Source organism: Bufo bufo, chromosome 1 (genome assembly GCF_905171765.1).
Source record: "Bufo bufo chromosome 1, aBufBuf1.1, whole genome shotgun sequence".
In the NCBI taxonomy this organism is placed as follows: Eukaryota; Metazoa; Chordata; class Amphibia; order Anura; family Bufonidae; genus Bufo; species Bufo bufo.
Window position 1 is genome coordinate 239,331,398 of NC_053389.1, and position 12,740 is coordinate 239,344,137.

Consider the following 12,740-nt stretch of genomic DNA (forward strand, 5'->3'; position numbering starts at 1 on the left):
GCAGTGAATGGAGAGCACACTGCACATGTGTGGTGTGCTCTCCTTCACTTCAGGGACCCTGTTCTCAAGATAGATGCAGGTCCCACTTTTGGGACCTGCTCCTATCTGATATTCTAAAGACTTACATGGGCCAGTGACCGGGGAAGTTATTGGGAAGGCACGTTCCTTCCTGATAGTTGTCAAGGTGCTGCCGATCGCTGTCATCACCTAAATCACAGTTTCTGAGTAGCTGATCGTGTTGTCTGAACTGCAATCTGCTGCCCAGAAGTGATGATTCTCCATGGAGATCAGCAATTGCTAGTCCCCATACTGAGGGGAGGATTGCTGCATATAAATGCAGCTTTCACCTCCTGTGGCAAGCGGGCAGTTATTGGGAACGAAGAGTTCATTCCTGATAATTGCCTGCTGTGTAAGCTTGTGTAAAGGGGCCCATTACTGTCCAGACCTGTGACCTCCTTCATTTTTTATGTACACTAGACTACTAAGGGGCAGCAGTCCAGCTTAGAAAATGTCAGTTTTGCCATTGCTGAGACACCAGGTGCCAGTGTAATCAAGTTCCCATGTACTGTCATTGTAACCAGGTGAGCTACAGAGGAAGATTGGCCTAAAGGTACTGGAGATGCGAGGCAATGCCGTGGTTGGCTATCTACAGTGCTTTGATCTGGAGGGAGAGTCTGGTCTAGTGGTTCGGGCCATTGGAACCGCGTGTACTCTGGATAAATTAACCAACTTGACTCCGTTCCCTCCTGCCTGCCACTCCCCATGTAAAGATCTGAAGGAGTAAGTATGGATCCATAGAGATATGTGTCCTACTGTGCTCAGGCCTGTATGGTCAGTAATAATGTGATTCCTGAATTTTTATTTTTTTTGCTGATAACATGAACCTTGTTGATTTTATATTAGAACACCAAAACAGAACAAATGCTTCACATAGTTGACATGAGTCTAAAGCTGGATTTACACGGGCAGGCTGAGCAGCCAATTGTCGGGTAGGAACGCTGCCCGTTCAGTGAAGGAGACCTCTGAATTTACATGCAGTGATCTCCTTCACTGTATGAGGATGAGGGATCACTATTCCTCATACAGATTCATGGTTTCTGAGCACAAGATCGCTGTTTAAACCACACAGTCTGCCGTCCAGAAACTATGACCCGTGGTGCCTGCATAAACGACAGAATCACCCGATGAACAAGCGTTTCGCATGTTCATCGGGTAATCAACAGCACATTTACGTGGCCAGATTCTCGGGAGCGGTCGTTGCCAATAATCTACCTAATTCTCAGGGCGTGTAAATGCACCATAAGTGAGTCCATAAGTGTATTTAGGAACCTAATATATACGGTACATAAATATGAGATAGATCTAGATAGATACCGACATAGTGAGTGCTGCTCTGGAGTATAATACAGGATGTAACTCAGGATCAGTACAGGATAAGTAATGTAATGTGTGTACACAGTGACTCCTCCAGCAGAATAGTGAGTGCAGCTCTGGAGTATAACACAGGCTGTAACTCAGGACCAGTACAGGATAAGTAATGTAATGTATGTACACAGTGACTCCACCAGCAGAATAGTGAGTACAGCTCTGGAGTATAATACAGGCTGTAACTCAGGATCAGTACAGGATAAATAATGTAAGTACACTGACTCCACCAGCAGAATAGTGAGTGCAGCTCTGGAGTATAACACAGGCTGTAACTCAGGACCAGTACAGGATAAGTAATGTAATGTGTGTACACAGTGACTCCTCCAGCAGAATAGTGAGTGCAGCTCTGGAGTATAACACAGGCTGTAACTCAGGACCAGTACAGGATAAGTAATGTAATGTATGTACACAGTGACTCCACCAGCAGAATAGTGAGTACAGCTCTGGAGTATAATACAGGCTGTAACTCAGGATCAGTACAGGATAAATAATGTAAGTACACTGACTCCACCAGCAGAATAGTGAGTGCAGCTCTGGAGTATAACACAGGCTGTAACTCAGGACCAGTACAGGATAAGTAATGTAATGTATGTACACAGTGACTCCACCAGCAGAATAGTGAGTACAGCTCTGGAGTATAATACAGGCTGTAACTCAGGATCAGTACAGGATAAATAATGTAAGTACACTGACTCCACCAGCAGAATAGCGAGTGCAGCTCTGGAGTATAACACAGGCTGTAACTCAGGACCAGTACAGGATAAGTAATGTAATGTATGTACACAGTGACTCCACCAGCAGAATAGTGAGTACAGCTCTGGAGTATAATACAGGCTGTAACTCAGGATCAGTACAGGATAAATAATGTAAGTACACTGACTCCACCAGCAGAATAGTGAGTGCAGCTCTGAAGTATAATACAGAATGTAACTCAGAAACAGTACAGGGTAAGTAATGTATGTACACAGTGACTCCACCAGCAGAATAGTGAGTGCAGCTCTGGAATATAATACAGGATGTAACTCAGTACAGGATAAATATCGATATAAATCTTAGACGTGTAAGGCTACTTTCACATTAGCGTTTTCCGCTATTGAGATCTGTCATAGGATCTCAATAGCAGAAGGAAACTTCAGTTTTGTCCCCATTCATTGTCAATGGGGACAGAACTGAACGAATGCATTCCGTTCGGCTGCGTCCCCTTCGCAGACAGAATAACGCTGCAAGCAATATAAGTCAATAGGGACGAATCCGTGTTCTCTGACACAATAGAAAACGGATCCGTCCCCCATTGACTTTCAATGGTGTTCATGACGGATCCATCTTGGCTATAGAAGACATAATACAACTGGATCCGTTCATGACGGTTGCATGCGGTTGTATTATTGTAACGGAAACGTTTTTGCAGATCCATGACGGATCTGCATAAAACGCTAGTGTGAAAGTAGCCTAAGGCCTTTTTTTTTGCGTTTCCGTATATGGAACCATTCATTTCAATGGTTCCGAAAAAAAAACGGAATGTACTTCGTATGCATTCAGTTTACGTATTTCCGTTCCGTTGAAGGATAGAACATGTCCTATTATAGCCCGCAAATCACGTTCCGTGGTTCCATTCAAGTCAATGGGTCCGCAAAATAAAACGGAACACATACGGAAATGCATCCGTATGTGTTCCGTTTTTGCGGAACCATCTATTTTATGCCCAGCCCAATTTTTTCTAAGTAATTACTGTATACTGTATATGCAATATGGAAAAACGGAACAGAAAACGGAAACACAACGGAAACAAAAAAAAAAACAGAACAATGGATCGGTGAAAAACGGACTGCAAAACACTGAAAAAGCCGTACGGTCGTGTGAAAGAGGCCTAAGGCTGCATAAGTGTACCCTTTGTGTGCAGAAAGTCTGCATGAAAACCGCACCAAAAAACTTAAATAAATCCGCACTATTTATTGCGGATTTGGTGCAGATTTTATTGTGGATTTTTTTGTTTATGTTAACAACCGGACTATGGGTCTATGGGGAAAACCACTCTACAGCAGGTGCAGAATCGCACAACCAATAGACATGCTGCGGATTTTAAAGAGGACCTTTCACTACAATAAAAAATCTAAACTAAGCATACAGACATGGAGAGCGCGCCCAGGGATCTCCCTGCACTTACTATTATCCCTGGGCGCCGCTCCGTTCTCCCGGTATAGGCTCCGGTATCTTCATATGTTCGGCTCAACTGGGTGGAGCCTGCCGGCATCTCCTTCTCCCAGGCTGTAGCGCTGGCCAATCGCAGTGCTCAGCTAATAGCCTGAGAGTTTTTTTTTCTCTCAGGCTATGATCTGAGCGCTGCGATTGGCCAGCGCTACAGCCTGGGAGAAGGAGACACCGGCAGGCTCCACCCAGTTGAGCCGAAAATATGAAGATACCGGGAGAACGGAGCGGCGCCCAGGGATAATAGTAAGTGCAGGGAGATCCCTGGGTGCCGCTCTCCATGTCTGTATGCTTAGTTTAGATTTTTTATTGTAGTGAAAGGTCCTCTTTAAATCCACATGGCAGGTTAATTTCCACACATACAAAAATATGCAAAGTGTACGTGATATTTTACAAATCTCATTCACTTTGCTGTTACTCATATTATGTGATGATTTTTCCGCAAAAATCTGTTCTGAAAAAACGCTCGTAATCCACAATGTGTGCAGTTACCCTAAAGGTGGATCTGCAGTGGATGATGTATAGGGGAATTCTTCTGTTTCCTGGTCTCCACGTAAATCTCTTCTGCGGTGTAAATACATGCTATGAGCTGTGTTGCAGCGAAAGTGCTTCTGGAGTTGTGTCAGCATCTGGTGTACCCCAGTCTCTGCAGGGTGTGTCACTCTCTTCTTTTTCTTGCATGCCTCTAAAGATGGGGGTCTTCCACTAACCAGTTCTCAGCCAAATTTTTCTTAACCTGTAGAACTTGTGTCCTGTTCTCTTTTCTTGCACGCGTTGCTGCTGCCTCTCCCAGGTCTCTGCTGGTCCAGCCACCAAGCCACGGATATCGCTCGACTCACAACAGCCCTATTCACACTGCTTCCGGCTCACGACTTACTCAGAACTTCTCTGTGTCTGTCCCCACTCTCATCTACACTGGTACGAGACTGCTCACCCACAGGAGTTGGGCGAGGCAGGCAGGGTAGGATTGTACTGCCACAAACTACCCATGGATAAGCGTGTACAGAATCCCCTCCACTGACCTACAGCTCGGCCGCATTCACTAGGAGACACATTTATTTCGTCTATTCTGTCTCCCAATCAGTGACTCTTGTACTGATCCTGAGTTACAATGATGTCTCCTACTCCAGTTTCATCCAGAGCTGCAGTCACAGTTCTGCTATTACATAATGTATTCTACTACAGACAGATCCAGAGCTGCAGTCACTATTCACCATCACACCTGCTGGCACACAGATCATTAAAAAGACACTTAAAATGTCATAGTATAGCCTAGTACAGCAGAACGTTGTCCCATAGTCTACATCAGAATGCAGTATAGCACCTGTAGCTAATATGAATACTACAAGTCCCCTAGTGCAACACAGTAAAAACCTCTTTCTACATCCGGGCGATGGAACTAACCGCAAACTAGCAGAAACGCCGAAAATGCTGCTTTGGATGTGACTGGAGTATCAGACATGTAACTGCAGAATTGGATGCAACTGGAGTGTAATTCATAATTATCAGCAAATTAATTTACAATCTAAGGAGAAGATCAGGAGTTTTGCACTCTGCTCCCTAACCTCCATCAATCTTCTGACTTAGTGGATATCCCCTTTGACCTGTATATAATGTATAGAAATGATGGGATCCTGGAGGATAGTGGTCAGTGGAGGGGGCAGCAGGTAAGTGACCACAGCTGCCGGACGGCGTAGTGTTAGATCTTACTCCATGTAGCTGATGCATGATAGTGAAGCTGGTGGATAAGGAAACATCTGTATGACCCGGGCAGCAAGGAGGACGCCTCCTCCTTCTTTGTGTTACTGCAGCTTCTTCACAATCCTGGAGATTTTCTGCTTCTTTTGTCTTTTTTTTGTGTGTGCTGATTTTGGTGTCGTTGGTGGCAGACGCTTGCCTGAGGAGGAGGTGCAGCATTGACAATTGGAGGCGCTGGGAGAGTTGTACCCCCAATCATTCCTTCCAACCCCAGTAGGGGAGGTCCCCCACCCAAATGATTAATTCCAGGGGTTACTTAATATATCTCCACCTTCTTCTAACAGGACCCCCTTCAATGAAGAGCTTATCCCCAATATTCACTCATCCGGACCCTCCACCCCTCTGAAAAACCAAACTTATTCCTTTTCACCTTCCAAGTCCTACAGCCGACAGTCCTCTTCTTCAGACACAGATTTGAGTTTGACACCTAAAACTGGTAAGACACGTCCATCCACCTTTATTTTCAGTTATTCTTTGTTTCATTTGTCCTTTTTTTTTTTTCGGTTTACTCTTTTTTTAATTTAATTTTTTTAAACGATTTCCTCTCATCATTGCTGTGAGTTATCAAAATGATGTCTGAAGATTTATTAGAATTCACACAGAAAGGTCTCTCCGCTGGGTACAATACTGTGTCCTACAGTACAGTTCTGCGCTCTCCCCTGTTGGGTACTATAGCTCTTTACACCCATTACTCCTCCCCATCCCATTGGAAGCAGTAATATTTGGTATCATCCCATTCTAGTTCTGTCTGCTCCCCCATAACAAGTGCTTTCCCCCTGGCTTCACCTGCTGGTACGTGATACACAGTGCTAGACCGAGCCTCAACCCTGACACCTTAGCTGAGATCCCATAATGCATTACATGGGGGGCCTGCATCTCCCCCCATTCATAACGGCACATCACCCACTGCCTACCAATTAAACCTTCTGGATGTGACTGGTGTATATATCAGACAGTCACTTACAGTAGAGTCAGTGGTGCAGCTGCAGGTTTGGTGTTCCTTGTCTGTGTGATCTGAGAATAAGGTCATCCTGAGCTCCAGAACTGTACTCCAGGCCAGCGGGGGTCTCTTTTCTGATCGGAAGCTGCCGTCGTCAGTCTCGCTCCATAAAGCAGCCTAGTCGGGAGATGAATGTAATGAAATGACTTGCACCGCAGTCACATGGTGTGGATGTGATGGCGCTATTCCATGACTGTAGTTCTATTATAATAGACCCGGAAGGGGCTATGACAGTGAGGTCCTTATAAATGTATTCTTAGTAGAATATAATCTGTTACTGATATATTTCTCCTATCAGACCCTGTATAATCCCCTTCATAATCCAGGACTCGCAACAGCGGGCCAGGAGGTGCTGCCTCCCTCCTCGTGGTCGAGACATTTCTGAATGTATATATTAATATTATATACACTATCCCTAGGAGTTGGGTCCATAGAATAAATTAAAGGAAAACTCTAATGGGGTTATACTGGCCGACAGATGAGGAACATGAAAGCCGCGGAACAATTTGCTCATCTCAGTCATGGTTTTGATAACTCGCCTTATTGCGGATGGTTGTACCCCCCATTGTGGCATCACATAGGCCCGCAGTATACATCTGTTATCCTGGGCATTGCTTTTTTTCCTTTCTATTATTTTGTATCAGTTTTGTTATTTTCTTCCTTCTCGTTCTGTTCTCTCTCGATCACCCGACACTCCATCCTCATTCTCTCCTTCTACAGCTCTAATTCCAAAGGGTCCTCGATTTTTCATCTCCCCCAGCTCCCCCTCTCTTACTTTTGAGTCCCCGAGCCTCAGACAGCCCAATAGTCTTCTCCTGGCCTATAGCGTCTCCCTACCACACACTAGTCATGGCAGCCCACGCCTGAGGAAATCTGTATCGTTCAGCGATGAGCTGCTTCTGACAGCTGGTAGGATTGCTCGATGCAAGTCTTGGTTTTCTGAGTTCTTACAAGCACGGCATTTTATTTTTGGAGGAATGTTTGACACTAACGTTATAAATGTGCACAATAATCCAAAGTGACACTAACATCAGCACATTTTAAGACAGTGGTACCATGAATGCACTCTCATAGGCTGCATTCTTAGTGACATCACTGCTATCTAGTGAACGGGTAGGTTGCATTCTCAGTGATGTCACTGCTGCTCTCTAGTGAATGGATAGGCTGCATTCTTAGTGACATTAGTGCCCTCTAGTGAATGGATAGGCTGCATTCTCAGTGATGTCATCGCTGATCTCTAGTGAATGAATAGAAAAGGAATGGATAGTCTGCTTGTCAGTGCTCATTCCTACTCTCTAGGTAACGGATAGGCTGTATTCTCAGTGATGTCACTGCTATTCTCTAGTGAATGGATAGGCTGTATTCTCAGTGATGTCACTGCTACTCTTTAGGGAATGGATAGGCTGCATTCTCAGTGATGTTCGCTGCTACTCTCTAGGGAATAGATAAGCTGCATTCTCAGTGATGTGACCCCTGCTGTCTAATGAATGGATAGGCTGCTTCTCAGTGATGTCACCACTGATCTCTAATGAATGGATAGGCTGCTTCTCAGTGATGTCACCACTGATCTCTAATAAATGGATAGGCTGCTTCTCAGTGATGTCACCACTGATCTCTAATGAATGGATAGGCTGCTTCTCAGTGATGTGACCCCTGCTGTCTAGTGAATGGATAGGCTGCTTCTCAGTGCTCATCCCTACTCTCTTGTGAATGGATAGGCTGCATTCTCAGTGATGTCACCAGCGCTCTCTAGTAAATGAATAGGCGGAATTCTCGGTGATGTCACCACTGCTTTCTAGTGCAAGGGTTGTTGCATTCATGATATCTCTCCCTTAAAATTATCTTGGGATGTTTTGTGCTTGCAGCAGGGGCCATGCATGCCTGTGGCCTCTTACCATCTTTTTTTTTTTTGTTTTTTTTGTTTGTGAAGCACATTATGCACGACAGACCTCAAGAAATAAGGTTTGAAAAATTCACAGTTTTCCTAAATTATAAAAATTGTCAGCAAATTGCCCCATTCACCATACAGCGGTAGTAAAGATGTAGCTGTGCTCTGGTGGATTGCATTGTGGGGAGTTTTCATGTACATTGCTGAACTGACAATTCTTACTTCTGATGGACAGGAACCATTATCTCTCCTGGCCTCTTAGCAGAGTGCAGCCACTTTAGAGTCTGTTCTCAGAGCCTGGAGGTCGCTCACATTTCGGAGAGGTAGTAGAGAAGCAGCCAGGAACATCACGGTTACCCTGCAGCCTGGTGCTAGTTTCAAGGTCTCCTCCTAAGACCACAATTCCTACTATAACACATTGAAGGAATTGTCTGTTAAGCAATGTTCTGATATATTCTGCAGAGAATCATGTATATAGCGGTGATGATGTTGCCCTGTAATGTCCGTCCTACTGCTTACAATACACGGTATATGTCTGCAGGGACTTGGGCCTGGGTGTTTTTTTTCCTTTTGTGCGGCCCGTAAAAATTGGTCACACTCCTATTCTGATGCCCTCCCTTTTCCCACCGCTGTCCTATCATCTCCATCACTGTATACATCTGTCTCTATCTGGTGTGACCTCTCCTATCTTTATATATATATATATATTTGCACATGTTGTCCATAGGACTATGCTGACGCTGGGGACATGTTTCCTTATCTGATCACAGCTACTGATGGATTTAGTGCTTGGGGTTTCCTGTTGGGCTTGAAAATCTCTCGCTTATGCTTTTTATTTAAAGGGCCACTGTCCAGTCCTTTGTGCATACAGCTCCATCATTGTTCCATGGAAAGCTCTGCCTCTGTAGTGGACTGTGTGTTTCAGTTCCTCACCATTTTTAAGATCTCTGCTTGCTGTTAGTAATTGGTAACATTCACTGTTACATCCTGGATCTGAAAGTCATCCTACTCCTGGATTCTTCATCAGCAGGTAAGCGCCCTCAACCTGGAGTCCAGGACAGCAGAGAGATTTGTGATGTGCTCCTGCTGGGTTCACGCTGGACTGCCTACACTGATACATTGTAACAAACCACCTGAGGTGTGCACAGGACTAGCCTCCCCATCTAAACCTTGTTTCCGTTTACTGACAGCTGGTTAAGATCTTTGAGAATGGAGGAATTTAAACACAAAGGGGGAGATTTATCAAAAATGATGTCAAGGAAAACTGGCTCATAGCAACCAATCGGATTACATCTTTCATGTTCAAAATAGCTCCCAAAAATGGAAGGTGGCATCTGATTGGTTGCTATGGGCAACTAAGCCTGTTTTTCCTTTACACCAGTTTTGATAAATCTCCCCCATCGTCTATTAGAAACTTTTATACAGGACTGGAGGCGGCCTTGCCCCCTCTCGCCAGAGCAACAATCATAAAATTGGTTAGAACTCCACATCTTGGAGGAAAGACGGCGTCCACTGTGTTACCTTGTCTTGTTGCATTACTCCTTTGCGTTGTTGGAGACGTGGTGTTTTCTGCAATAGATTGCTAGTAAGATTTTTATAGAAGGCAATCGTGCTGCCCGAGGGTTTATAGTAAGCCAGCAGAATTAGAAGTATTTAAAAAAATGTGTACGCCCTCATGTTTTATGCCCATCATTAACCTAATAATCCATTAACCTCAGAGGTGGCTATATCCTCACAGCGGGTCATGTATTTGTGGAGAATTGCCTCCACTGCTCCTCTAGTCCCTTGTTAATTTGTGGTTTAACCCTGTGGGTCTCACCCTGGTCTCCAGCCTTTCCTCCAAAGTGTGGATGCAGCCCGGCTATAAAGCAGCAATGACCTGCTCATCGTGTCCATACAGCATTGGTCAAGATTCGGCAAGCACCCAGGAACATCTCATTGGATGTGGTGCTTGTGATTCTGAGTTTTATCTTTTTGGTGGCGGCCTCTAGGTATGGGGAGTGGAAGTGCAGGAAGAGAAGGTGGTACCTTTAAAACGCTACTGAGGCAGCAGACACAGGTGGCACTGGAGCAGCGGGTAAGTAACATGTGTGGTCTGGGTTAGATCTTGTGACATTTAACAGTGTCCAGTTCATGTGGAGTTTTCCATCAAAATTGTATTGGGGGACTACTGCCCTTTCATGAGCCCCACTTGCCTTCACATCCAGTCGCAAGCACCCTGTTGTTCTCTGTATGGACAGTGTTGCAGCAGCACCCCGAGATCATGCAGTACATTTTTAGTGTATCCATCCAAACCCCTTTAATGAGCAGCATCATTGATGAAGATGTATATCCTTTAAGGCCACTTTCAGACGAGCGAGTGTCACGCTCCGGACTCGCAGCACATCACCCATCCTGAACTTCCATCACTGACGGGGTCGCATTGCATTATATTGATTTAAGATGCTATGTAACCCATACCGTGCTGGAATGTATTGGATAACACTGACAGCATTATGTCCTTGTTATCCAATACATTCCAGACCACTAAGGGTTATATATCAGCATAAATCAATATCATGTTTTGCGTCCCCGGCAGTGCTGGAAGTTCAGGATGGGTGCTGCGCTTAGAGTCCGGAGCGTGACACTCGCTTGTCTGAAAGCGGCCTATTGCGGTATCCCCATAGTCCAGCAGTTCTGGCAATCCAACATACAACTAGAAAATATACTACATATATGAAAGACCCAGAGTAGCAGATGTTATGTTTAGTATATTGTGCTATTTTCTCAGCCCTCCAGCTCTTAACCATTTATGTCAGAGCAGAAATCCAGTGATTAAAGGTTTACAACACCAGAAAGCCATTAAAACTCCTGTAAGGTTTGACTTGTGGTGAATTGCAGGTCCTTAATAATAGTGATCTTCGTATTGTCACTAGTCTTGAAATGCGTCAGGCAATACGGCAGTTTTAATGACCGTAAGTAGATGGGTTTATTTCTAGTGCCGTAGTCATCAGCTTGTTCCCATGTTACAGAGCCTCCAACACAGAGGTCAACACAACCTAAACTCTTCTCCGAGCATCCAATAATCCAGCATCTTTAAAGTCTCGGTCAACTTTAGCAACATATTAAAGGTTTTGATTTGTGGGGGTCTGAGTGCTGAGACCCCCACAGAACACTAGACCGAGGGGAGACGAGCGCTCACATAGTGTGCTTTCTTTCCTTGCTGCAGTCTGTAGGTCTGTTTCAATTCTGTCTCCTGCAACGAAGGAGAGAGAGGGTGCTATGTGAGCCCTTCTCTATCCTTGTTCTAGCAATCAGTGGGGGTCTCGGCACTCAGACCCCCACTGATTAATACCTTTAATATGTCACTATGACATATTAAAAGTTTTTTGAATGTTCAGTGACCCCTTAATAATAGGACAGTTTTCAGGCTCATGTGTCGTTACTTTCTGATGGCTGGGGTCATATTTATAAGACCTCCACAATCCTGAGAACGAAGGAGCCCCAGCGTTGATGCCCCTGCAGCGCAGCTCATCACCCACTCTGCAGACCATCCTCCCAGGGGCTGCCTGAGAACGAAGGAGCCCCAGTGTTGCTGCCCCAGCAGCGCAGCTCATCACCCACTCTGCAGACCATCCTCCCAGGGGCTGCCTGAGAACGAAGGAGCCCCAGCGTTGATGCCCCTGCAGCGCAGCTCATCACCCACTCTGCAGACCAGCGTTGCTGCCCCTGCAGCGCAGCTTATCACCCACTCTGCAGACCGTCCTCCCAGGGGCTGCCTGAGAACGAAGGAGCCCCAGCATTGATGCCCCTGCAGCGCAGCTCATCACCCACTCTGCAGACCGTCCTCCCAGGGGCTGCCTGAGAACGAAGGAGCCCCAGCATTGATGCCCCTGTAGCGCAGCTCATCACCCACTCTGCAGACCGTCCTCCCAGGGGCTGCATGTTCTTGTGTCCTACAGACTGTATTTTGCCAGTGTAATGATTGTTCCGCTCCCTGACAGTCTTTCTTCCCTGCAGGAATTCCCTTTTTTCACTCTGACTGTATTTCCTGTGGGCTTCCTCGTCCATGTCGCTGGTGTGGTCAGCGCCCGATCTGTGAAACTTCTGGATCGGATTCACAATCCGGGTACGTTCTTTGGCTCTCTACTCATTTAGCCACGATTTCCATATATTCAGCTGTGACACACTGTTTGGGCCAGCAAGAGGTTCAGTGTCTGTGAATGGGACTGGAGATTATGGGGGTTTTTGAGATAGGGGCCCACCATGCTTCACATACATTGGTCAGCAGCGATCCCTATCTTCCCTCCTTGATACTGATACATTTTGGAGTCCCATCACTGAGCTTTTTGGCAATTTAACACTTGACTTGTCTTCCCGTGTGATCAAAGGGCCTATGCATTTGTAAATTGTTTTTTTTTTATAGTAAAACGCCTGCAACTTTCTACTAGTCTTTGTTTCAAGTCCTCCCCATTTTTCTTC

The 12,740-nt window shown here is 45.4% G+C and overlaps 1 protein-coding gene across 8 annotated transcripts in view; it reads left to right on the forward strand.

Annotated features, from left to right (window-relative positions):
* Positions 1 to 12,740, forward strand: part of C2CD5 (C2 calcium dependent domain containing 5) — an 83,390-nt gene that overhangs the window by 13,343 nt on the left and 57,307 nt on the right. For 4 of the 8 annotated variants that reach the window (XM_040437600.1, XM_040437618.1, XM_040437626.1 and 1 more), the window contains exons 7-11: positions 582 to 780; positions 5,676 to 5,827; positions 7,112 to 7,300; positions 10,271 to 10,356; positions 12,279 to 12,387. In XM_040437600.1, the coding sequence (XP_040293534.1) occupies positions 582 to 780; positions 5,676 to 5,827; positions 7,112 to 7,300; positions 10,271 to 10,356; positions 12,279 to 12,387 (735 nt within the window). Of the gene's footprint in view, positions 1 to 581; positions 781 to 5,675; positions 5,828 to 7,111; positions 7,301 to 10,270; positions 10,357 to 12,278; positions 12,388 to 12,740 lie in introns of those variants that run through there. The other 4 variants (XM_040437635.1, XM_040437643.1, XM_040437662.1 and 1 more) reach the window with 2 other exon arrangements.